The following is a 25015-nucleotide window of genomic DNA, read 5'->3' on the forward strand; positions in this document are numbered from 1 at the left end:
ATTCAGCCTCAGATGGTCTCTGATATTGAGAGGTTGCCAATTTGTTGTGTAGCTTGGTGCAGCCAAGACATCAGCGCAAGGCAGGATTATTAACACAAGGTTTTAGTCTTCTGTCCTTACAGCCCTATGCTCTACTTTTTTCCTCCTCCTTTCTTTCTTCCTCTGCCCTTTTTCTTTCAGTATCAAGGGGTCTAGTTTTCCAAGCCACAGACTATGGTCTCCCTAATGGGACAAACTTCTAAACATCAAAAACGAAACAAGCTACAGCTATTAAAACATAACATCTGCACTTTCTGGCTCCTCAGAATTGGAAAATTCATGCGGAGATCATTGACCCTTCTCTTGTTAGCATGTCCTTTGCTGGTGGAATGCAGATATGATGCATCTGAGAGCGGGACCACAAGTGATGCCTGACACAGGTTGGACACTAGTCAGCTTCCCTCAAGTTTTGATGGGAAATGTAGGCGTCCTGGTCTTGCAGCTTGGCTCTCCGACTGCTGTCCAATGGACTTTTCAACTGTCACTTGTCCAACATTCCGCCAAGCTGCCTACATTTCCCATCAAAACTTGAGGGAAGCTGGCCAGTGTCCAACCTGTGTCAGGCGTCACTTGTGGTCCCGCTCTGAGAAGGTTGCTAAATCACCAAAAGTGAAATTATGAGCTTTGCAAATAGAAATGCAAGATGCATATAAAAAGGATGTGGAAGAGATTGTTAACAAGCTACAGCAGGGAGATGAGAAACCAAGTGACAGATCAGATTCAGTATGTGAATTGACTTTTTCCCTGTGCTGGTGTCGTAGGGGAAGGTTCCACTCTCTGTGTGTCTGGCCAGATATATATATTATTCTTACAAAATATGTTTTTAGGGAAGTGTTTAATTGTGTATGTTGAGATCATTCCCTTAGTATTGTTAGCATTAATTCAAGGCACTGACACAGAAGAGCAGAAAACAAAAAGAGAAGAGAGGGCTATAAAAGAGGAAACAGATAAGCAAGAAATAGCTCGTGTATATTGTAATGCATGTCCTGAGAAGATCATGTTTCACCCAGACTAGCAAGAAATAATTGAGTGCATCCAGTCAGCCTAATCCAAATTTCAAAAGTTTACCTTGGACTGACCGGAAAAGGTCCAAGTCTTGCTTCTACCTGAGGCTGTCTGATATTCTCATAGGTGTGTAGGTTGTGCCCAAGAAAGAGAGCATCGTTTGCTGGTAACAGTTTTTTTGAAGCCCTGGGCTATTTCTCTGTATTATTTTAAGTCTTGTGGCAATTGAAAAATGGATTCCTCCCCCCCTGAAAAATGACTAGGAAATACATCCCTGTTATGGATGCATGATACATCCGTGACCTTGAGGAATTTGTCTGGCACAGTGTTTAGAAGATTCTCTACCATTAACAGGTCATAGAGCATTAAATGATGAGAGACATGAGGATATGTGGCTAGCTACCCACTGTTTGATGATTCCCCTGGGCAGGGGGGTGGACTAGATGGTCTGTATGGCCGCTTCCAACTCTATGATTCTATGATTCTATACCAATCCAAATCTGTTACAAAAGATTTTGCACAAATCCCAAATAATGCACCTCAACAATTCATAAAAACATGGCTCCCTAAATACTTGAGAGCCTGATAATTTTATTGCACCCCCTATACACATTGTGAATGTAATCGAGGGCTCAATGAAGATTCCTGGCCTCAATTTTCCAATCCTTACTTGGAAAATTCAAGGCTGGCACCATCTCATTTATATCCCACACTTCCTCCAAAAGAAGGCAGTGTATCCTGTTTTAGCAGACACACCATGAGATAGGCTTAGACTTGTTCAAATGAGTTCAGACAGCTTTATGGTTGAGCGCTAGGGATTTGAACCTAGTTCTCCCCAACCAAGTGGCAGTGCTTATGCCAGGAGCCCTCAACCTTTCTGAACCTGTGAAGTTTTGGAATTTTGGAAATGTGTAGTGGGCACAATATGGCTGCTGGGGGCTGGGGCCGGACACAAAATATTGAAAGGTTCCTAAGCCAAGTGCAGGCAGATATTTTTGAATGGGTGCCCCTTGTAGATGCAAAGGTGATGTCTCTTGTGCTCTTCTGAACCATCTTCTGCACCAATGAGATGAAGGAAAGTCGTCTCTTTGCTTTGGAGAAGAGAGGGGGCACTAGGAAGAACATCAGTGGACACTGTAACACCTGGGCACCTTATTGGGCATCTCTGGCTTATCTACAACACCATGGTGTCTGGTTCTGTGGAAGCTGTGCTGTCAGCACTTTTAAATTGTGGTGCAGTGTGTATGGGATGGGGGAGGAGAAGAGAGAGATGAGAGAGGCTTATGAGGTACCTGTGGTCTACAGCATCCAAATACCACACTCTGGCTTCTCCTTTTATTTGTTTAAACTCCCCTCAGCTGCCCACAATCAGTAAAAAAGGGGAGACATAAGCTTTATTTAACTGTTTGGTAGCATGTAAGCTTTATGTTCCGTAAAGTGTACTTATTTGTGACCCTAAAATAATAATAAGGTACTTAATGAATCCCGTATTCACAGCTATTTTGACTTGACAGACCAGACACAGATGGAACTGAACTTTGTTTACAGAAAATAAGGTGTATAACAAAGTTTTGTGTGGAATAATCAGGATGGACAGTAAATCTCCTCTCATCTTCACTCTCCAGAGACACTAGGTCTTTCCCACTGGGGGTTAACACATTAATTACCAAAAACAAACACTGAGGGGAGAATTGATTCTTTTTTCTCCCGAGAAGGTACTTCAGCATTCAAGGTTCAACTGTAACCTTTTTACCACAGCTGACAGGCTTACTACTCAGGTTCCAGGCTGCTCTTTTACCTCACAGAGGGCCTGGTCATAGAAACTGTGCACAGAAAGCTAGATTAGACAACCCGTTCACAGGGTGTTTGTTTATTTTACTAAAACCAAGTTTCCTTCCTTAACCTGACTCCAAATCCTAGGTAAAAGCCAAAATAAAAGCCTGTCTAAGCTTAGGCTATTATCCACAGTCACCAAATCCTGTCTGAAGGGGAAAGGATCACTTTTCGCTTCTGAAGCTGAGGCTGGCTCACCTCCGCCCATCCAGTGGAGTTCCAGGGGCTCTGATTGTCAGTCTCTGGGATTTGCATAAGATTTAAATCACAAGGATTGGTTTGGAGCCCTGGAGGATCGGCTGGACTTTGGGGGATTTGTCAAAGCTCCGTTCTCCAAGAAACAAAAATAGGACTCCCTTTATGGGGTTCACCCTTTTTGCATTCAGGTCAGTAGCCAAACAAGGCTCGGTACATTTTGTATTATGCAGAGTTCCACTTCAGTTTGCTGTGTCTGTTGCATAATTCCTTGTAATTATTTTTGTCTGTAATGATGAAAACCATGGCTTTAATGACATTCTGAATTTTGCAGTAGTTGCAGGCAACGGACATAAAATCTGTAGAAACCCTTAATTGTTTTTACTGGTTTTAATGTTTGCAAGCCACTTTCAGTCCGTATAGGAGAGAGGCAGGGTAAAAACAATTTAAAGACATAAAGAAGTAGTCATTAATGTTGCTTTGAAAGCAGAATCAGCAAAATTGAAAGCGCAGCTAAAAATTATGTTGAGAAATAAAATATGTAAGTAAGATCATACACTTACAAGGAAACTTTACAGCTACCTGTTAAACTTGTGACATTTTGGTAGTCGTTGGTAAGTTTCATGTATTATGATTTCACAAATGAAAGAGTTGTATCCATGATCAGGGCTTCATTAATGTGCTATAAGAATTCTTAGTAAAACATATTAGTCAAATCCAGCAAGACCTTTTTATTCATGCACTGAACATGCCACAGATCCTGAAGGAGGGCCTTTTCATCTTTTCTTTCCAAAGTGCTGCAGTGTTCCTTTCTTCCTGATGTGCGTTAGTATTACAAGGAAGAAGACAAACATGTTGTAACAGTGTGCATCCTTGCATTGCTTGGGTTAATATACTGGCTGTGGTAAAGCACATACATTTTATTCACATGCTCCCAAGTCCAGCCTAAAGCATCTCCAATTTCTAGTTAGAGGTTTCAGGTAGCAGGTATTGGAAAAGGTCTTTCTGTGTGTTAGATCCTGTAGAGTTGATGCAAGTCGGAGTAGAGACTATTGAACTCATGTTGATTCAGGGTTGCCAGGTCTTCCGCTATGACATGAGGCCTCCTGCCAGCATCCATTCTTGGACTGATGGTGGGAGAAAAATAAACAAAAAAATGGCAGCAGTCTGACATCACTTTCGGGGAAAACCTAGAACTAGAAAGGCTAGTATGCCTTTCTAGGAATTACAATTTTATCATAGAGTTTCTGGTGATTCCTAGAGAGGTGTGAAATCTCTTCAAAGTCTTCCCCCAGGGAAGTGACATCACACCATCATCCACAGCACTCCAATGTTGTTCCTGTCCCAGACTCATAGTCTGTCTTGGTATAAGGCAACTTTATATATATGTACAGGTTGCAAGAAAGAGCCAGAAATGTGTAGAATTGATAAGTATCTTTGCCTTAGAACAAGCATTCATGGAGCCAACTGGCGGAAAGAAGCCCAGAATTTATTGCAAAATGTTAGCTAATTAGGAACCACAGTGCTATCAAGTTCATTATCCATAAGTAAATATGGAAATTTATCCAGAAAGTCCAACACAGTCACATTTAATTTCAAAAAAGGAAACAATTACTCAGTAAAGAGATTTGTCAAAAGGAAGTGAAAATGTCAAAAAGGTCAAAATTCTCCAGGATGGCTGAAAGTTCCTGAAAATTGCAGTAACAGAAGTTTGGCTGGAAATTGCATTAGAGAATAGGAATGGTACAAACTAGACCTAGAATCTGCCAGAGTAGGAAACAAACAGATTCAAGAAAATGATATCGGGTGATTTGGCTTCCTTTAAAGAGTGGACACCTTCCTGAACCAAGAGAACAAAAAACAAACGCAAGTCAACAACTTTAAAGAAAAAAACAATCATTTGAGGGGACTCATGTGCCTAGCATTTGTTGCTGCAACTGTTGAGGGGGTGCAGAGACGGAAGTTAAGGAAGTTGGATATCCCCCTGGGTAGCAGAGCTTTGCCCTCACAGAGGCAGAAAACATCCAGGTGCAGAATGTCTTAAGTCTGAAAGTCTAGTAGTTGGGGAGGGAGCTAGCTCCCCATAACCTCTACTGGAGGCCTAGTGAGGTACTACCATCAACAAAATGGTTTGGAGATGTTGTAATCCTGCACTGACCTTCCAACTGCTCCCACCAAGAATTGGAAAGTCTTGATGCCTATCTGCCCAGAGCAGCAGTGGGGTCGGCAGGAACATCTGGAGGACAGGGAAAAGGCTGAACAACATTTGCTGCTGCCTCTATTGAGGGGCAGCCAAAGCAGAAACTGCTGCACGTGGACTGCTGCCTGTGTTCAGTCGGGACTGTCGACTGCACCTGGTATCCCAAAGGCAGATCACATTAAAGAAACAGCTCATTCATCTCTCTCTGCCTCTCTGATCAGCATGTGCTTGGAAAGTATTTGCTCAGTTCCACTTCAAAGAGTTCCATCATTATCAGAGCAATACCTTGTCACTATGGATTGATATTATTATTGTGAACACCCCTTTGAGAACCGTTATGGTTAGAAACAGCGTCCAAATACTGCAAATAAATGAAAATATAAAAAAAGAAAACAGCAAAATATGTATGGTGTTGGAAGTCAGACATTTCATTGGAAAATAACCTAAAAAGATTATATGATAAAACAGTATTATTAATAACCATGTCTAATGTATCTTGGAACCATATAGCAATAAAATAAGACTCAAGTCTTATCTATACTCTTACAGTTGAAAATGTAAAATACAGGAGTATTTTTTCCCTTACTGTTTTAGGCACTAGGCCAAAACATTTCTCCTCATCCAGGCTTTTAACTGAAGTGTTATTTCATCCTTTTTAGTTATTTTTCCAATGTGCTTCTAGCTCGAGGCTGTTTTATGACTGTTGTGTTACGTGATGTGACAAATGGTTTTATTGCTGCTGGATATTGGGTTTTATATTGGGTATTTTTATGCCCCTAATGAGTTCTTTGCTAGTGATATTTTTAATGTTTTGTTTGTTTTTTATGATTTTATTGTCATATTGTTTTTACTTCTTGAACTGCCTTGAGCAGGTCTCTGGCATGGCAGTCTAGAATTTTGCTGAATGAATAAGGTAGCCTTACAGTCAACATTCTTGTTTGCGTGACCTCTGGGTGCATTGTCCTTCAACATAACAGCACCTCTCGTGATTAGTATATGGTCTCAGAGGTTGCCACCTGGAGCTACCTGGTGGACCTTGCAGTCTTAGGGTCAAAGAATGCATTACAATTTGTAACATGTAGTATCTGCACTTCCTCAAACTGCCTTTGACTGAGACAGTCAGAAATCAGGAGTGTGGGAGATCATTTTCCAAGCACACAAGGCTGCAATTCAGACTGGGATCACGCCATGATTGGAGAAGGGGGTGTCAGCCTTCCATCTTGCAATGTGTTCCTGACACAAAATGGCTTTGGGGGCTGCATGTGTGTTGGTGATCTACCTGTGAAGCCTGCAAATAACACCCCCCCCCCCCGGCTTGTTGGAGTCAGGAAAACATGGTAGCAGACCAGCAAGGTATGTATGCCCTCAGTGACTTGTGATTCACACATGAATCTCCTTCTCACAGCTGTGTGGGAGCCTATTCCCCATCCCAAGTGGCTTTGTATATGTGTGAATACTACAGCCACGTAGGTAGGGCCAACCACACTGATTTTCCTTATCCACTCATCACCTTAGAGCAGGGATGCCCAACCTTGTAGAGCCTGCAAGCACATTTGAAATTCTGACACAGTGCGGAGGGTGCATCTACAAAATGGCTGCCACAAAATGGCTGCTGCAGGCCATGGAGCCTGTCACAGAATGGCTGCTACAGCTTACCTCCAGTCACACAGTGAAGATTCTTGTGCTGTGGAAACAGCTTCTGCCAAAGCAATGTTTTTAAAGAACTGCACAGCTGATCAAATCTCCAATGGCCAGTCAGAAGCCCTGTTGAGCAAAAACTCCACTGGGCCCCATCCATTTTCTAAAAACACTTGGTGGACACCAGGAAAGGTGTTGGCAGGCACAAATGTGCCCACAGACACCACATTGGGGACCCTTGCCCTAGGGAGAGGAGGAAGGGATCTCGCAGTAAAAAGCTGCACAAATAGCCTTGCTCACATAGTTGTGGTGTTCACATGAGTACCACTGCAATGTGATGCAGCAACACAGGGTAACTGTTGCCATATTGCTGTGTGTTTATGAGGGAGAGATGGTGTTACGTTGACCCGCTTTGATGCAAAGTAAATCTTGGATTGAGAAAGATGCCAAATGAATCTTGTAGAATCATCCGCTTATGATAGCAGGGAAATGACTTTGAGGTTAATTATCAGTAGAACTTAGGCAGATGCCTGGCTATTGTCAGCATGTTTGTATCATCTTGACAGCCTCAGACTAAAATATATGTCATTTCATGTCAGTGTATTGGCTTTGCATCTTACTGGGAAATTCAGCATCCTTATGTAAGTTCATACAAAGACTGCAGCTCATGTCTGAATCAGTATTTGTCAGTGTCAACATTTGGATTTCACACATTTCAAAATTGTCACAGCACAGTCATCTGCTGAAGGCACAGAAAATGGGTGACAGCCCTTATACAAACGTAGGGTTTGGGGCCACTATTAACATTGTGGGTGTTGTTTTGTGCCTCTGTTTCAGCTGACAAGTGTTAGCACTCTTTGAGTTCTTTGAAACTGTATGCCAGCTTAGATATTTGTGAGGCGAAGAAGCTGAGGTGAATAGTGTTTTTTTAAGATGCCTTGAATTATTGTAGCTTAATAAATAATTATTTTCTCAATATTTGGTTGCGGTGGTTGAGTGGGGGTATGAGCAAGCTGGAGATCAGCATGGCATATCCAAGCAGGGGCTGCAGCTGGAAGCTGCCTGAGTATGAAGGCCGAGGCAGGTGTCACTAAAGAAAGTTTTTTGCATTTCCCATGTATGAACAGGGTGTCCCATAGACACTTGTTTCGAAATGCAAAGTCCACCAATTTTCTACTGTTGGAAACACAAAACAATTTTCTAATGGTTGGTTGCAAAAGCAACTATCTTTTTTTTAAAAAAAGAATTTTTTATTCTTTTTATTAACTACATTAACTAACAATACAAAGGAAAGGAAGGGGAACAAGGGGAAGAAAAAAACCCCAAACAACCACATATAACATCTACACTACACAGAATGCTTTCCCTTCATACTGCCATTATTTAAAAAAAACTAAAGCTTTGTATAATATTGATGGAGTGGTTGACCTTACAAAATGCAAATTACAATTCAAATTCAAATTAAGTTTTCCTCCCCCTCCTGGGTCCCGGACGCAGTTCTCTCTGAGCAACTGCAGCCGCAGTGCTCGTTTCCTCCCCCCCCCCCCTCAGACTTCTCGTTTTCTTCTTGCTTGGTGTCTCGCTGAAATTCCGGATTTTTATCCTCAAAATCCCTTAGTTGATCTTCTGATAATATCTTGTAAGCTTGATCTTTGTGACTAAACCAGATGCCTTCAGGAAATAGCCATTTATACTTTATTCCATGTTCCCTCAGAAGAGCTGCGAGCTTTTTATACTTAAATCGTCTTTTCCGAACTAAAAATGGGACGTCTTTCCGTATCTTGACTTTGTTACCCAAAAAGTCCAGATCTGCATTGTATGAGTTGTATAGGATAGTGTCTCGGATCCTTTTAGATGAAAAATCGATGATGATCTCGCAAGGCAGCTGACGCTTCGTTGCATATTTTGAAGAAGCCCTACGGACCTCCAAAATGGCGCTTTTAACCTCTTCTTTAGTTGCCTTCGCGGGTGTCGCCAATAGTTCCGAGACCAGACCCCGTAAATCCTCATTTTCCTCCTCTTTCATGTTCTGGAGGTGCAAAATTGTTTGTGTTTGTTCCACTTGTAGCCCGATCAGCTGGTTCTCCACCAGCTTTAACTCTTTATTCGTAGCCTTCACGAGTGACGCACTTTCCCGAGCAGACTTCTCTGCCCCCCGCTGCTTCCTTAATGGTTTTCACTTCACTCTCAATTAAGCCCACCCTTTGATCTGTTTCGTTCAGCTTGTCAACAAAGGGTTTTATGGCTTCGATAACCGACCTCCGCACCAATTCTTCGAGCGACTCTCCCTTCCCCTGCAGGGCAGCCGAAATTGACTTGCCCGGAGCAGGACTCTGTTTTTTCGCTGCCATTTTAGGGCGGGGGGGACCGCCAGCCAAATTCTGAGACACAGCAAGGGGGAAGAACTAGCCTTCTTAGCTTCAGATCCCACCACTCCTTCACATGCGCTTGTAATAACAGAAAGGATTCGCTTACTTACAGGCTTCCGCCTAGTTCTGCTCTTTGCCGTTTTCCATGGCCCGGCAGCACTCGAGGCGCCGTGCACGTCTGCCGGCCTCCATAGGGACAAACGGGCAATTTACCCCCCGCATTGATTTTCGGAGGGCTCTTCCCGCAGCATCCCGGACCCTGCCTCCCTCACTGGGAGTCCTGGGGGCTAATCTTCGCAGATCAGCCGCCCGGTCAGAGTGCTCGGGCGCTTCCTCCCGGACCTGCGGAGAGGAGCGTCCAACATGGCCGAGAAAACGAAACCGAATCGCAAAAGCAACTATTTATTTCATTTCTGCCTTGTCTTTCCTAGAAGTTTAAGGCAGCACAAGTTTCTTTCTTCCTCCAATTTAAACCTCACCGCAACCTTATGGAGTAGGTTAAGCAGAGTGAAGAGAAAGACTAGTTTATGGCCACTGGGGGTGCAATCCTAAGGACTCTTTCCAAGGAGTAAGCCCCGTTGACTAACACGAGATTTACTTCTGTGTAGACTTGCTTAGGATTGCTTCCTAAGTTTCATTGCTGAGTGGGAATTAGGACCTAACTTTCCCCAATCTTAATCTAACCGACCAAGATTACTTTCTCATGGTGTGGAACTCTTAACTCGGGAAGTCTTTCTCCGGGGAGATTCACTTGTTCTTTTTTGTTTAACTTGGCATTTCCTCAGTGATCATTCCTCCCTCCCCAATGTTTTAACTGTTGATTTTATCTTTTATATTTATTTTAAGATCAGGTTTTTAATTGTTTTAACGATGTATTTTGTGGCTTGGTTTTAATGTTTTTAAATATGATTTTAATCTGTATGTTGTAAATTGTTGACCACCTTGAGTGCCCTATCAGGGCAGATAGACAGGGTAAAAAAAACCCGTGTTAAATAAATAAATAAATCCAGAACCCACATTCAGCCTAACTTACCACACTGGTTCTTGTGAGGACAAAATGGAAGAGCGGTGAACAATGTAAGCTGCATTGAGGAGAAAGGTGTAGAAATGAAATACACATTTAAATGATGTAAATAAATTAAATATATTTCCTGCCTTCTTGTTCTTCAGTGTGTTACAGAAATGAAAGAGGAATTTAGCTTTGAATGTCTGGGGATACTTCCAGTTTAAGCTTTCACCACCCCATGAAGTTCTTCTGGGAAATCCAAACATGACAAGTACTTGATCTTTGCTCATGAATTTCTTAAACATTTCCTTTTTTAACCCTAGCCATTTTTGACAGCTCGTTCTTGATTAGGAAAGATTTACTCCCCAGCAGGGCTTTTTTTCAGGGGGAACATGGGGGAACGGATTTCCGGAACCTCTTGAAAATGGTCACATGGCTGGTGGCCCCGCCCCCTGATCTCAGACCGGGGAGCTTAGATGGCCCCTCCACGCTACTCAGTGGCACAGAGGGCAATCTAAACTCCCCTCTGTCTGGAGATCAGGAGGCGGGGCCACCAGCCATGTGACCATTTTCTCCGAGGGCAACCCACTGAGTTCCACCACCTCTTTTCCCAGAAAAAAAGCCCTGCTTCCCAGGAATTAACAGTTCCAGAGTTCTCAGGTTTCCTTGTGAAGGAATCTGATAATTATGATGGTTTACAATTGCTTTAGGGTGCAGTCTCAATGTTTCCTGCGATGATAAACCTACTGGAGAGGTAGGACGACACTCCTACTTCCTGATTAGTGCAATGTTCACGTAAAATAAATATTGAGAAAGTAAAAGCAGGCTTGTCTCGGCTGAAGATCTGATCTACAGCCAAAATAAAGGAATTAGAGAACTCTTTTTCTTTTTATCATGGAATTTTGTCACTCTAGTGATGCAGTTTGGCATGTTACAAAGAGATGAGAAATCACGGGGCCCTGCAAATCTTGGTATGGGGGAAGGCGGGTGGGCAGGATCATGAAATTTGTGCTTCTACAAGCACAACTAGTAAAAAAAGTCTTATAACTGAAGCCACTAGGCTTCAGTTACCCGCTAGGCTTCAGTTCACTACCCACAGGTGAGGAGGTATGTTAACGTGCAGCCTCAAAGGATACAGCCCAGACATAACATTTATCACCACAACTGCTGTTTGTGAAGATTTGCAAGCTTTTGGATTACATGGAGCTCCTCATCAGTCAGTATGGAACAGCAGCTACTTAGCTATACAAAAGAGCAAAGTATTGCCTGTCTAGTACATTTTTACCATACCCTTCCTCCCAGTATGGCATACTTGGTTCTTCTTTCCAAGTTCTGTCCTTACAACAACCTCGTGAGGTAGTTCAGGCTGAGAGAGAATGATTGGCCAAAGTCACCCCACATGATTTATGACAGCAGGAGGATTTGAACCCACATCTTTTAGATGTGGCCTACTATACCATAGTAATTCCTAACCAGAGTTGTGTCCCTGGGATGCATCTTCTTCTTGATTTCTTTATGCACAGATTTTTTTTCACGCTGATGTCAAAAACAGCAACATTCTTCCCTGCCTCTAGAAAACTGGAAGTTGCATCTTCAGAAAATGTGAACACATGAAGCTGTTTTATACTGACTCTGTCTTACACCATCTGTCCATCAAGGTCGGGATTATCTACTCAGATTCATAGCAACTCTCCAGGGTCTCAGGTAGAAGTCTTCCATATCACTCACTGCCTGATACTTTTAGCTGGAGATGCCAAAAGTTGTGCCTGGGAACCATAGCATTTCTGCAAAACCTGTCAGTACTTAACCTGAAACGGCTAAGGTTGCAATTCTAAGCACATAGGTCCCAACTGGATTGGCTTCAGAATATGCAGAGTTAGAATTGCCCTGTACCTATGGTAATAACGCAACCAAAATTTAAAAGTTTTTAAAATGTCATTGGTTTTAATGGAAGAAACCGATGTACATATTTTACTCTCTTGTTGCAAGCAGTAGGAACATAATGTACTTAATGTTGGGCTGTTTCCATACTACTTACCTTCATCTGGAACACCGCGGAACGTCATGAAAAAACTGCAGAAGATAGCGTCTTCTCGCGTGAGTTTTGCACGACATCACACTAAACTTGTGTGAGAAGACGCTATCCTCCGTGTTTTTTTGTGACGTTCCGCAGCGTTCGGGATAAAGGTAAGTAGTGCGGAAACGGCCTTGGTTGGATTATGCCCATTTTTTATTCCTTTGACTCTTTCCTATAGCTGAGGGTAGATGTTTTCTGTTGTTTGATGAAGAGCTCTGTGGAACTCAAAAGCTTGGAACTAACCCATAGAAGTTGCTTTAATAAAAGTTGCTGTAATCTGTAATTATTTGGCACCAAGACAAAGAATCTAGGGCTTTAAATTTGGCTCTGGTTTTGAGAAATAAACCTTACATAATCTTTCCAGTTATACTGTCTGTAAGAAGACAACGTGGATATAAAATCAAGGTGTGACATGACAAATCTTTTTTGGCTTAGTCCTAAGGCAGCACAGCTGAAATACGTAAATGGGTGAATCAGAGCAATTGCTCCACCCTCCGTCACTTGAGTCAGTGTGAAGGCTCATTGAGATTTCTGGATTTGCATGTAGGATGTTGTTTAATAGGATTCATCCCATTCACTGAGCAATGCGTCACGCTTACATCAGCAGCACAACTTTTATGCACTCTGTGTGTGTGTTTTTTTTTAAACCATCCACAAATATTTTATGTATGCTTTCATACTGTGCACATGGCTTAAAGAAGGTGGAATCTACAAGGAATCATGAAGAATAGGAGAGGAACAATCCCCACCCCACAAGGGATTCTCTCCGCTTTCAATGGCTGAGTGATAAAATGATTGATATTCTTGTCAACCATGAAAGCAGCAAAGATCAGGGATAGTGGGTCTCTTTTGAAATGCTTTCATGGCCCACACCGGAGCTTTTCTGTCATGCCCCCAAACACCCACCCACCTCCTGCTTTTTCCTGTTTTTTTCCCTGTTTTTTTTTTAAAGCATAATATCTGGCCTGAAGAAATATCCAAGAGAGCTTGCTGACTCATGTTTTGCTTTGTCCTAAGATATTATCCTGTCAATGTTTTGGGTTTTTTAAAAATCCTGATAGACCCCCATGGCTGCAAATGTTTCATAAGTAGACCAGTTCACTTGAAAGCTTAATTTTATGGCCTTTTCTCAATACCTCTTGCAATTTCACACTCAATAGATAAAACTGGCCAGTGGGTTAACTGTTCTTGTCTCACACTAGAATATCTTCAGTTTTTGAGAAGTACTAATTTGCTGAAATTTCTTTCCGCTTCTGTCACAGTCACTTGTCATGTGCAAAAAAAAAATGTATGTCCATGTTCACTTCACTGAAAAATAGCTGCAGGCAGGATTTCTTTGGTAAAAGTTGTATAATGAGATATGTGTGGTTTTCTCTTGTTAGAAGTCTTATATTTGAGAAGAGATTTGGTCCAAGGAATTTTGAGGCAGGTAGTTCTTGAAAAAGCACAGATTTTTGTGTCAAGGTACAAGTTCACATTCAACTGCACAAGCACATTCGCTCTGCTCTAGAGAAGGCCCTTGGCTAAGCAACCAACTAACTCCTTATTCTGATTACAGCATATCTCACAAGATCTGGCCATCCATATAAGTACACACTGTAATTATAAAGAAGTTGCTTCTTGGCCTTTTGGCTAAGATCAAATATATAGTTATAGGGAAATCAGTTTCCATAAATATCCTCAAGCACAATCTATAATTTAGTCTGTTTTTTCCCCACATGGTAATAGGGTTGTAGTCTGGATCACCCTGGCCCAGCTAAAGTGTGCCTTCCTCCTCCTCCTTGGACCCAGCATGTAATTTGCCAAAATTGTTGAGTGAAAGAAGTGAACACAGCTGCAGAACGCTGCAATTTGGCAGAAGCAAAATTCAGAATTAAAAAATATGAATGCACGCATGTAGTCTCACATAGCCCAGTGCAATATGATGTCTTAGCCACATGTCACTAATTTTATGTGACACAGATCTATGGGACGGCACTGCGGTCGCACTTGCATTCACAGCTCAACCTTCAAACTGCACATGTGAGTTTCAGGATAAAAGGAGCCAGCAGTTACAGTGTGATGACAGTAGATCCATGTACATAAAGATCAAGAACAGCTGCTAGGATTCTTTTTAAGGATGCACCAATCAGTAATTGTTCTTTTATGTTAGTAAAGTCAATACTCGCCTTTTTTCTTTTAAAATTTAAAGTGCTGTTCTAGGGATGTTTTAATGTCTGCTTTGCAATCTGCTTTACGACTGACAGCTCTTTCCGTACAGGGAGAGATTCCTTGGTCAGGTCAACATGATTCCGAGTCTTTTGCTACTTTGGCTAACCACAGGTATAAAAACAGTAATGCAGCTTCCTCATTTCTTCTCTTCAACAGCCCCCTGTGCACATTTATGAGCATTTAAAATGTCTCTGAGCCATGCTAAGGACCTCAATACTTCGGCACTGAGGAAAATAGCTGCCGACATGAGCAACTTAATCGAAAGCCTGGACTCGAGGGAGCTCCACTTTGAGGGGGAGGAGGTCGACACAGATGTGGTGCATGATCCCAAGGCACCGGGTAAGTTCGTGGCGCAGATTGCTACACAAGCACAGAATGGGGCATCATCTGGAGAACTGGACTTCTTACTCGTTTTTAAAAAACAGTTAATAGTCCTTATAACAGCAGAGAATCATTTAACAATCAAAGGTGATGCCTTGAGCAAAGCCAGAGGCTAATAGGGATTCCAGTGGTAACAAGACTGGGATTCAGCGTCCATCATAGCCCCTCCTTCACCTGCCACAGCTAGCATTTAATCTTTCCCTGCCCTTGCAGCCTCTCTGAGCCAAACTGCATTAGATGCCAGAAACATGTTCTTCACGTGTCAGGTCCCACACGTTTTCCTGGGTAGTGTAGTCTTACAACAAATAGCTGTTCAATGCGATTCTCTGTTGAGGGGAAAGTGATGGGAGGATTCTCTCTCTCTCTCCCTCTCTCCCTCCCTCTCTCCTTCCCCCTCCCTCCCTCCAAGCTTGCAGTCAAATCCATTTAAGTGATTCCATGATGGGGTATCTTAGCTGAGATTTCAGTTCTGGTTTAGTTAAGTCAGACCAAACTGAAACCAGAGCTGAAAATTAGACAAATTTTTTACTTTTGCTGAACGAGAATAGAACCTCTTCGACTCCTGTTACAAAGCCCTGTCTCAGTCGCCACAGAGACATCTGTTTTGTGTTTCATGCTGTGATTATCATTCACTTTCCTTCTAGGAGTATCGTGAATTTATCAACACCTTCTTTTTGTCCTAGGCTTGCCAACTCCCCACCCTCACCTGCTACCGCTCAGCCCCACTCACCTGTCCAGCAGGGGTTGGGGGGGAAAGGGACAGAGGGGAGAAGTACATGCACACGGTCCCGTGCTCCCCTGTTGCACTGATGATGGAGGAGCTGCAGAGCACACTGAAGCTGAGCTCAGTAAAAATCGCCTGTTTGGAGGTGATTTCTACTGAGGTCAGCTTCAGTGCGCCCCGTGGCTCCTCTGTTACACTGTCATAGATCCAGAGGAGTTAGCCATGTTAGTCTGTAGTTGCAAAATAGTAAGGAGTCCAGTAGCACCTTTAAGACTAACCAACTTTATTGTAGCATAAGCTTTTAAGAACTACAGCTCTCTTTGTCAGATGCATGCATCTGACAAAGAGAGCTGTGGTTCTCGAAAGCTTATGCTACAATAAAGTTGGTTAGTCTTAGAGGTGCTACTGGACTTTTTACTGTTCTGTTACACTGGAAAATGACCCCACTGCCCCCCAGCTCCCTGCCCCCCTGCTTTGGTTCCAGGGGCTCCCGGGAACCCTGCTTTGTCCTGCCCACCTCCTTTGATGGTAAGCACTATTGATGTAAGCTGTATGTTCATAGATGAATTACTCTGAGCTTTTTTTAAAAAAAATCAAATTTGCACCAATATAACAGACTTTGTACCAAGAAAATCAGGACTGTGTAATCTGTAATAAATAATCTGCAATCAATCAATCACATATAAAATGCAATAGATTGTAGTGTGTTTGCTTACATTTGCTGATCTTGCACAGTGCATTACATTTATTTACATCACAGGGACAGACAAGGTGCCAACAAGACTTTGAACTCCTGTCCCATAAGCATTAGAAATACTGTGCAGCCCCGTCTCCAGCCTCGGGGGCTTTATCGGCCATTGGTTTGAGCCTGTATTCATAGCTGTGAGAACTGGAGGCTTGCTTTTCATCCCAATACCTGGTTAGATTCAGAAAGGTTTATGTTGCACACAAAGCACTTGTGCATGTTCACACAGGGCAGTGTGGCGGACGGCGCACTTTCTTTCTGGTGGCACCCTTTTGTGCCACGTGGGGTGCTGCTGCCTCAACACCTGTGCAGATGATCCATTCACTTGTTCAACGTGACTGCCATACAGGGAGGGAGAACAGACACAAGTGCACCCCCCCACCAGTTTCCATGCGATTGCCAAGTTGTCTGCATGGTGTGAATGCGCAGAGGAAGTGCTCATGCATATGCCCTCTCCCTGTGATCAGCAACATTCAGAAAGCAGTGTTGCTGATCATGAGGAAGAGGATACAGGAGGGCACCTCTTCTGCACGTGGGTGCTGTCCACATGACTTGGCAATTATACCAAGGTGGGGACAAAGTCACTGCACTCGTGCCCACTCTCCTTCCCTGCACTCTGAGCCAACACACAGATGGGTGTCTGCACAGAACTTAAAATAATCCACCTCTTCACATGTGGTACAGAACGTAGCACGTACCTGTTACTAAGTAAAAATTACTTAGCAGGGAAATCTTCATTCTCCTTTGTACAAAGTACAAGCTTATTACATTACCGGGCTGGCTGTTCTCCTGTCTGTTGCTATTTGCATAATGCTTTTCATCATTTAAAAATCTCAACTCTCCCTAAATTAATGAACAACAAACAAGTATCCCAGAGATTGATGCGATTTGCTGGTTTCCCCCCCTAACATCCTAATTTCCGCTGGTTTCCAAGAGACTCGCATTGAGTTCCTCAGAATTTATGGGGGAGCAATTCAGTAAGCATGCATAATACCCAAAGCAAACTGCATCAGTAAGCAGCCTTTGTTCCCTGGTTTGAAAAGGAAACTTCAGTATAAAATCATTCTGATAACATATCAGTGTGCAGCCATAAATATTAAGAAGTATGTTTTTCTTTATCAGAACTCTTTCATCGTGCTATTCCAACCTCTGTTGGAGAAGCATTGAGAATTCCGAGTTAGAGAATAACTTTAGAATTAACTTCAGCAGGTAGCCCTCGATATTATACCTTTTTGGATAAAAAATGATATTTTGTTAAGCCAAGGTGGTGTACAACTCTTAGCATGTGCTTTTAACACAGTAATCTGCCAGGGTTGATTTCTGCTACGTATAGTATAGTTACCCTGGGGTAGATAAGCACCCTGGGCTGCTCTTATGGCCAGTTCAGTCTAATTTTCATTGTAGGGGAGGGATCAGTAGCTAGATGTACAAATTCTTGTGTTTCCTGTGGTCAGAGGCAAAAAGAATTAGTAATTAGTATAATATAGATGCTACACAATGCACTGCTCTCAGGTCTGTGTCCAAGTCTACCCTGTCAACCAGATGTGCCTCAGGAGTTCTTGTAAGAAACTTAGGGTCTGATGAGATGATACACAAAATGCAAGTTGGGATTGGGAAAAGCCCAACCCAACTCATGTTTCATGTGTGACTTCAGACTCACCTTAAAAACAGCGTGGAGGGACCAAATCAGGTCCTGAGCATGATGCGAGCAGGAGGTGCTGTTTGTTCTGCTGGAACTGACAGCAGGACAAATGGCCTGTCCCCCCCCCCCCCCGCCCCCGGCCATTTTTTCCAGTGAAAGGGAGGGAATGTTGAAGTCCTTCTTGCTGCTGTGCTTGGGAGCTTTGCCCTTTACACTGTTTTTAAGATGAGTCCTAGGCACACCCCAACCCACCTTTCATGTATTGTCTGATCACACCCTAAGATTCTCAGGTCTGTGTGGGCTGGTTTCAAGACCACATCATGTAAGAGAGAGAGGGCTTAAATATCCTCCCCGGTTCTGGTTTCCTGACCTGAAATGGCTGCAATGAGCCACTGCTTGTCCTGTTGGGGAAACTTTTATATACTGATAGGCTACACATAAGTTCCCTACATGGTGCAAATATTGGCTCCCTGGAAAAGTGTCAAGCGGTGGGAACATTTAAAAGCAGAACCACAAGTGACAAAAGGCACAGATTGGACACTTGTGTGCTTCCCTCAAGTTTTGATGGGAAATGTAGGCATCCTGGTCTCGCAGCTTCGCTCTCTGACTGCTGTCCAATGGACTTTTCAACTGTCACTTGTCCAACATTCTGCCAAGCTGCCTACATTTCCCATCAAAACTTGAGGGAAGCAGACAAGTGTCCAATCTGTGCCTTTTGTCACTTGTGGTTCTGCTCTATGTCTCATGCACTGTAGTTCTGATCTGTATCAGCTCCCATGTGCATCTGAATTTCAACCAGAAACTCCCAGTGTGCACTGGCATGATAGGATCTAAAATAGATCCAGGGACAGACATGGAGAGAGGGCATCACATAGGTAGGCCCCTATGAGAGAATTAGAGCCACGCTACAAGTGATGCCTTACACAGGTTGGACACTTGTCAGCTTCCCTCAAGTTTTGATGGGAAATGTAGGCATCCTGGTTTTACAGCTTGGCTTTCCATTACAGCTGCAAGACCAGGATGCCTACATTTCCCATCAAAAGTTCAGGGAAGCTGACAAGTGTCCAACCTGTGTCAGGCGTCACTTGTAGCTTGGCTCTTAGCTGCTGTCCACGAGTGCCCAGTTCAGATCTTGTCTCTGCCAAGAACTCCTCCTGACACTATAACCCTCTTGTATTGTTATGCTGTTCCCATGCTAACCTAAATTGGCTGGAGTAACTTGAACACAAGGTTTCACCCCTGGTCGCAATGAACTCTTGTTGATTGGAAGGCAGTCAACACATTCAGCTTTTAGAACTACCACATTTACAGGAATCTCTGCAAATGGAGAGTATACTGATCCCTGATTTACATAATTATTCTTTTACTCAGAGGCAGGATTTTGGTTTGCTGCTTTTCAGGAACAAGCTACTCTTTGTCTCTGAAAACTGGTCCGGAGAGCATGTTAAATTGGTTGATTTCACTCACTCCAGCAATTTCCCTTTATCTACCATAACAACATGGAAAAGGGCTTCTGTTAAACTAGGAGGCACTAAATAATAATCTAGGGCTGCGTTTATTTGAACTGGGCAACTAAATTGCATAGCAGGTTGACACATGATAGGCTTTACAGTCTTCATCCCCCATTTAACTGCTTTCGTGCCAGTTTTGTTCTGCTTTAAACCAGTACTAAAATTGCTGCCTCATCATTTGCAGTGGGCATTCCATTCTCAGCCATCTATAACACTAAAGGATTCAAAGAGGCCCATCTACAGCTCTACCTAACTGGTTACCCCATCCGAGTGCGAGTCCTGGAAGTGGAGCGATGTACCTCGACGACAAAGGTCAGAACTTCTTTGCCACTGCGGTGCTCTTTTAAAGATCCCAGCCTATTCTGCAAATCACCCCAATTATTTTCCCGGATTTTTCTCTACTTTTTTTCAACAGTGCCAAAAGACAAAGCATTTTGCAAAACCCATCTTAAAATAAAAACTTGTATAAAAGACTGGCTTGTATCCAACCACACAGTTCTGGAGTCTGAAGGGCACTTTGTTTGTCAGAAGAGGGGACAGTGATTTTCACTGATTCCACCCTCCCATTGCATACCCCCATTTTGCACCCCTTCTGACACTGTTCCTATGTCTCTGATGAACCCCAAGAACAAAATTTTGAGGAGTAGGAGGGGAAAGCAGAAAAGCCCAGCTCCATGAGGCCCACTCCTCATTGGACACAAGCCATCATATTTAATAGCTTTTTAACCTGATCCATATAAGTAACTCTGTTAACACAACTGATGGTCAGATGCGTACCTTCTTGAGAAGCTAACTGGCATGCCCGTTATTCATCCAAATTCCCATTATTGCACTCAGAAGCTTTGAACCAATGGGGCTTTGACCCAGTGAACTTTCCCAGGTCAAAAATGCAATTGTTAAAGCTTCTCTGGATATCACAGAGATGCAGAGAAGCTCTTTATGCATATTCCCTAGGCATACATGGAGCTGTGCCTTTCATTAAAGCAAACGGAATATTTTTGCAGGTGGGAAAGCTTCAGAATAGGCATTGGAGCTCATAACCTGGAAGGCAGCATTGAACTAGAGTGGTGTTTTTCTTGGGAAGCCAGCATGGTGTAGGAGTTAGAGAGCTGGACTAGGATCTGAGAGACTCAGGTTCGAATCCCTAATCTACCATGGACCAGTCAGTCCTGGCCCATGTTGTAAGCTTCTTTGGCTCCTTGTTGGAGAGAAAAGAAGGGTATAAATATCTAAATAAAATAAATAAGTAACATTTAGACTTGTAGATAGCTTAAAAAGAAGAGGGAAAGACAGGTCTGCATGTATCTACGATATATTTGGAGGCCTGTCATTAGAGAAGTAGAAACCATGTGGAAAATCAAGAGGTGACCTGTTGATTTACCATGCTGGTAGTTGACAAAACGGTCATCCAACATAGGGACACCCTCAGCATACCAATGGGGAATCCCTACGCATACAATATAAAAAGAGGGCCTGAGAATGTGCCAACTCATTGGCCCACATGAAACTATTTTTAAAAGGCATTTATGAAGTGGGGGAATTTCACTAGGATGCTTACTGAGTTTGAAAGCATGGGGACCCAACCATAAATCTGTCATTAGCAATTGTCATTTAACATTCAATATGAATCACACTCAGGGCTTTTTTTCAGGAGGAACGTGGGGGAACGGAGTTCCGGACCCTCTTGAAAATGGTCACATGGCCGGTGGCCCCGCCCCCTGATCTCCAGACAGAGGGGAGTTGAGATCTCAACTCCCCTTTGTCTGGAGATCAGGGGGCGGGGCCACCGGCCATGTGACCATTTTCTCGGAGGGCAACCCACTGAGTTCCACCACCTCTTTTCCCAGAAAAAAAGCCCTGATCACACTTAACGTATTTTATTTTGCAATATGGACAATGCAATCCTTTGAAGTCAATAGGAGAGTTTAACTTAGCTTAAGATAGAAAAATTGCTGTCCTGGGGATAGGATCCAAAAGTCTGAACTGTGCAGGAAACTGACATTGTGCAAGGACAAAAAGGGTAAACTGATAGACAGAATTTTAAATGTATTTACTTTTATCATTTCCAATTTTTGTTCTTTATGTTGTTTTGAGCTGGGAAGGTATAGAGTGGGTTTGGGAGGGGTATGCCCCCCTGTTTATTATGCTCTATCCAGTATTGACCAGTACTGCCCACTCTGCTTGGTGGTTGCTCTCCAAGGTCTCAGGTAGAGGTCTTTCCCACCCCTGCTCTCTTGGGGCCAAACAAGATGATTCATTTTTCTGTGAGCCGATCCATATCGGACTTGTACTGGTAGGAACTAATTTCGCAGGAGCAATGATGCTTGATTTACATTGGAGGGGTGGGGGCTTCAGCCAATCCCACAATGTTTTCCAAGCTCAAATCAGACATGTGGGGCATTATTTGCCCTGTTGTGGGGATCTACTCATGGAGAAATGTATCTTCTTGTTAGACTCTGAGACGGTGGGGATTAAATGCATGAACTTAAACACCCAGAGCATGGGCACTGCTCATGAACTGCAACTCCCTCCCAAAATGACAAAGATAATTCTGGAGCCTACTCTTATCCTCTGTATACTGAAGTATACAGTATGCTAACAGTTTTGGTGGTAAAGTTATGAAATATCTTCGTACATCTCTGAATTCAAGGGATTGACTTGATCTTTTTCATACGTCCTTCTTTTCTGTGCCACTTACTCAGGAGAAATCCCTGCCATCATTGAATGTGCCAAAACATTATTTGCTGAAAACGCTTTATTGCAGTTTGCTAATTAATTGTCTGATGACTAAACCATTCGTTGATTTGTTTCTTGGGTTATAGCCCTGAGAGCAAACAAAAACCTAATTGCTGGAATCATGGCTCACTTGATACCTTGACGTTGTTCCTTCCTGCAGGTTCCAAGCCTACATGTTTACACCATTGAATTAACGCATGGGGAATTTACATGGCAAGTGAAAAGGAAATTCAAGCACTTTCAAGAATTCCACCGGGAACTGTTGAGATACAAAGCTTTTATACGGATTCCCATTCCTACAAGAAGGTAACTGCATGTCATCCAAATTGTGATGTAGGGTTTTGCCACCTTGATTTTTTAGGGGTGTGCCAGTAATGCTACTGGCTTGGATCCACTGGAGCCTTTCTGTGGACAGAAAGATTTCTGCCCAAGGAGTGTAACATTTTGCCTGTGTAACGGACAGAAGGTTGTTCCGCCTCTAGCTGTCAAGCAACTGGACTGCTTTAAATTTCAGACTTGCAGCTACATCCAGTCAGCTTTCAGGGAGCGGATGGAATATTAATGAGAGAGGAGATAAAATAAAGTTGAAATCTGACTTTTGTAGAGACCAGATGAATTAGACAAAGCATCTATCTTGAGGGTAGAGCACACTATTAGAACCCTTGCCTATTAGTGGGTTTAATCAGGTTTGAAGCTATTCTTCATAACAAAGAATACTGATAGTAACTGGTTGGTCAAGACTTTGGAGGTCTAACAGAGATAAACTTACCCATAGCAAAGTCCATTCATTACCTTTCATGGGTGAAAGAAATGGCTTCTAAGTTCTCTGAAAGCAATTCATTTAATTTGTATATAAATCATTCATGAAACTGTAACCTGTGAACCAGAAGAATATATACCTCAACTGAAGCTGTGTAGTTACATTATTGAGTAACCTGCATACTGTGCCTGCAGCCATTTAAGAATAGTAACCATTTTGAGGAGAAAAATAAAACTGCAACTACTGTTCTCTTATAAATTTTACCTGCCTCCATTGTTTCAGTGGCCTTAAAGAACCGTAAAAGATACCTCACAATATCAAACTCACAATTCACCAGCCATCAAAATAGAGTCCTCATCATGCCATTCTAGAATACTGTAGAGGGAGGGGTGGGGAAGAATTGATAATAGTACTCACAATTCCCTGAAATTTCTTAAGGCCTGTTACGGCCTAGGGCCTCCCGCTGCAGCCAAAATGCTCTGTGAAATGTGGTCGTCTTTATTTACAGCATCATTTACTCTTCCATTTTATCCTCTCAACAACAACCCTGTGGGTAGGATTCCCAGGTGCTCGCTCGGGGCAGTGCCTTACCCACTGATCATCAGCGGCTGGAAAAAGGTTGCAAGCTGCCCCGGCGATCACCTGCCACCGGCAGGCACCCTGGGCAAACGCACGGTGCATGTGGTCCCAGCAGACACGACAACGTCACTTCTGGTACAAAGCCTGAACAGGAGCGATGTGGAGAAGAGGTGTCATTTAATGTATCGAGATGGAGGGATTGCAGTTACAAAAAACAACCCAATATTGTTAGTACCTGAAATTTAGTTAGTTATAACCTGGCTTTCTCCCCAGTGGGACTCAAACTGGCTTCCTTCATTCTCTTCTTCTCCATTTTATCCTCGCAACAATTCTGTGAGATAGATTAAGCTAATTGTGTGTGGCTGGCCCAAGATCACCTAGCAAGCAGGCAGAGTCGGGATTCAAACCTGTGTCTGCCAGATCCTAGTCTGACACTCTAACCACTACACCACACTGGCTGTCTTGGCTGGGAGGAAATTACAGTCCTTCAACCTAAACTCCTAGAGTTGTTGAAGAGATAAAAATGTATTGTAGTCTACCTAGAGACTTCTGAAAGGGGTAGGAAACTGCATTAGAATTACAAAGATATTCTATAGGCATGCACACAATTTAGTGTTAGTCATTGACATCTTTTAATCCTCGCCGTAGCAGAAGGGTATTTGAATAATAACAATTTTGTACAAGAAGCACCCCACCTTCTTCTCACATGTTCTGCTTTGTAAGGGGGGGGAACTATACTCAGTGTTGCATTTTTCAGGCACACAGTTCGAAGACAGACCATCAAAAGGGAAGAAGCAAGACAGATGCCAAGTCTTCCACGCACCTCTGAGAACATGGTCAGAGAAGAACACCTGTCCAGTAGAAGGGTAAGAGTCTTTTCTTCCATGTGCAGTGTTCAAGTCAGGGCTTTTTTCTGGGAAAAGAGATGGTGGAACTCAGTGGTGGAACTCAAGACCGCACAAAGATGTCACTTTGGGTCAGCTGGAACAAGGGGGGAGTTTCTTAAAGTTTAAATTGCCCTCGGTGAAAATGGTCACATGGCTGGTGGCCCTGCCTCCGATCTCCAGACAGAGGGGAGTTGAGATTGCCCTCTGCGCTGCTGGAGCGGTGCAGAGGGCAATCTAAACTCCCCTCTGTCAGGAGATCAGGTGGCGGGGCCACCGGTCATGTGACCATTTTTAAGAGGTGCCGGAACTCCGTTCCACTGCATTCCCACTGAAAAAGAGCCCTAGGTCAAGTCAATCACCCCGTCTTTAGGCACACCTGTAAGCCTTCTGCCGTTCCACCCGTGAAAGTGTTGTGTAATCCCCATCATTTGGATCCTTTTGCAAATTTGAGAGCAAAGGCATTGACAGAGCGGTATG

At 43.1% G+C, this 25015-nt stretch overlaps 1 protein-coding gene across 1 annotated transcript in view; it reads left to right on the forward strand.

Annotated features, from left to right (window-relative positions):
* PLD1 (phospholipase D1) overlaps window positions 1-25015 on the forward strand; it is a 174170-nt gene that overhangs the window by 56746 nt on the left and 92409 nt on the right. Inside the window, exons 2-5 of the mRNA XM_054982555.1 lie at window positions 14730-14912; window positions 19761-19888; window positions 22473-22618; window positions 24409-24517. Coding sequence (XP_054838530.1) covers window positions 14759-14912; window positions 19761-19888; window positions 22473-22618; window positions 24409-24517 — 537 coding nt within the window. The 5' untranslated portion in view covers window positions 14730-14758. The remainder of the gene's footprint in view (window positions 1-14729; window positions 14913-19760; window positions 19889-22472; window positions 22619-24408; window positions 24518-25015) is intronic.

The sequence above is a fragment of the Eublepharis macularius genome, chromosome 6 (genome assembly GCF_028583425.1).
Source record: "Eublepharis macularius isolate TG4126 chromosome 6, MPM_Emac_v1.0, whole genome shotgun sequence".
Lineage (NCBI taxonomy): Eukaryota > Metazoa > Chordata > Lepidosauria > Squamata > Eublepharidae > Eublepharis > Eublepharis macularius.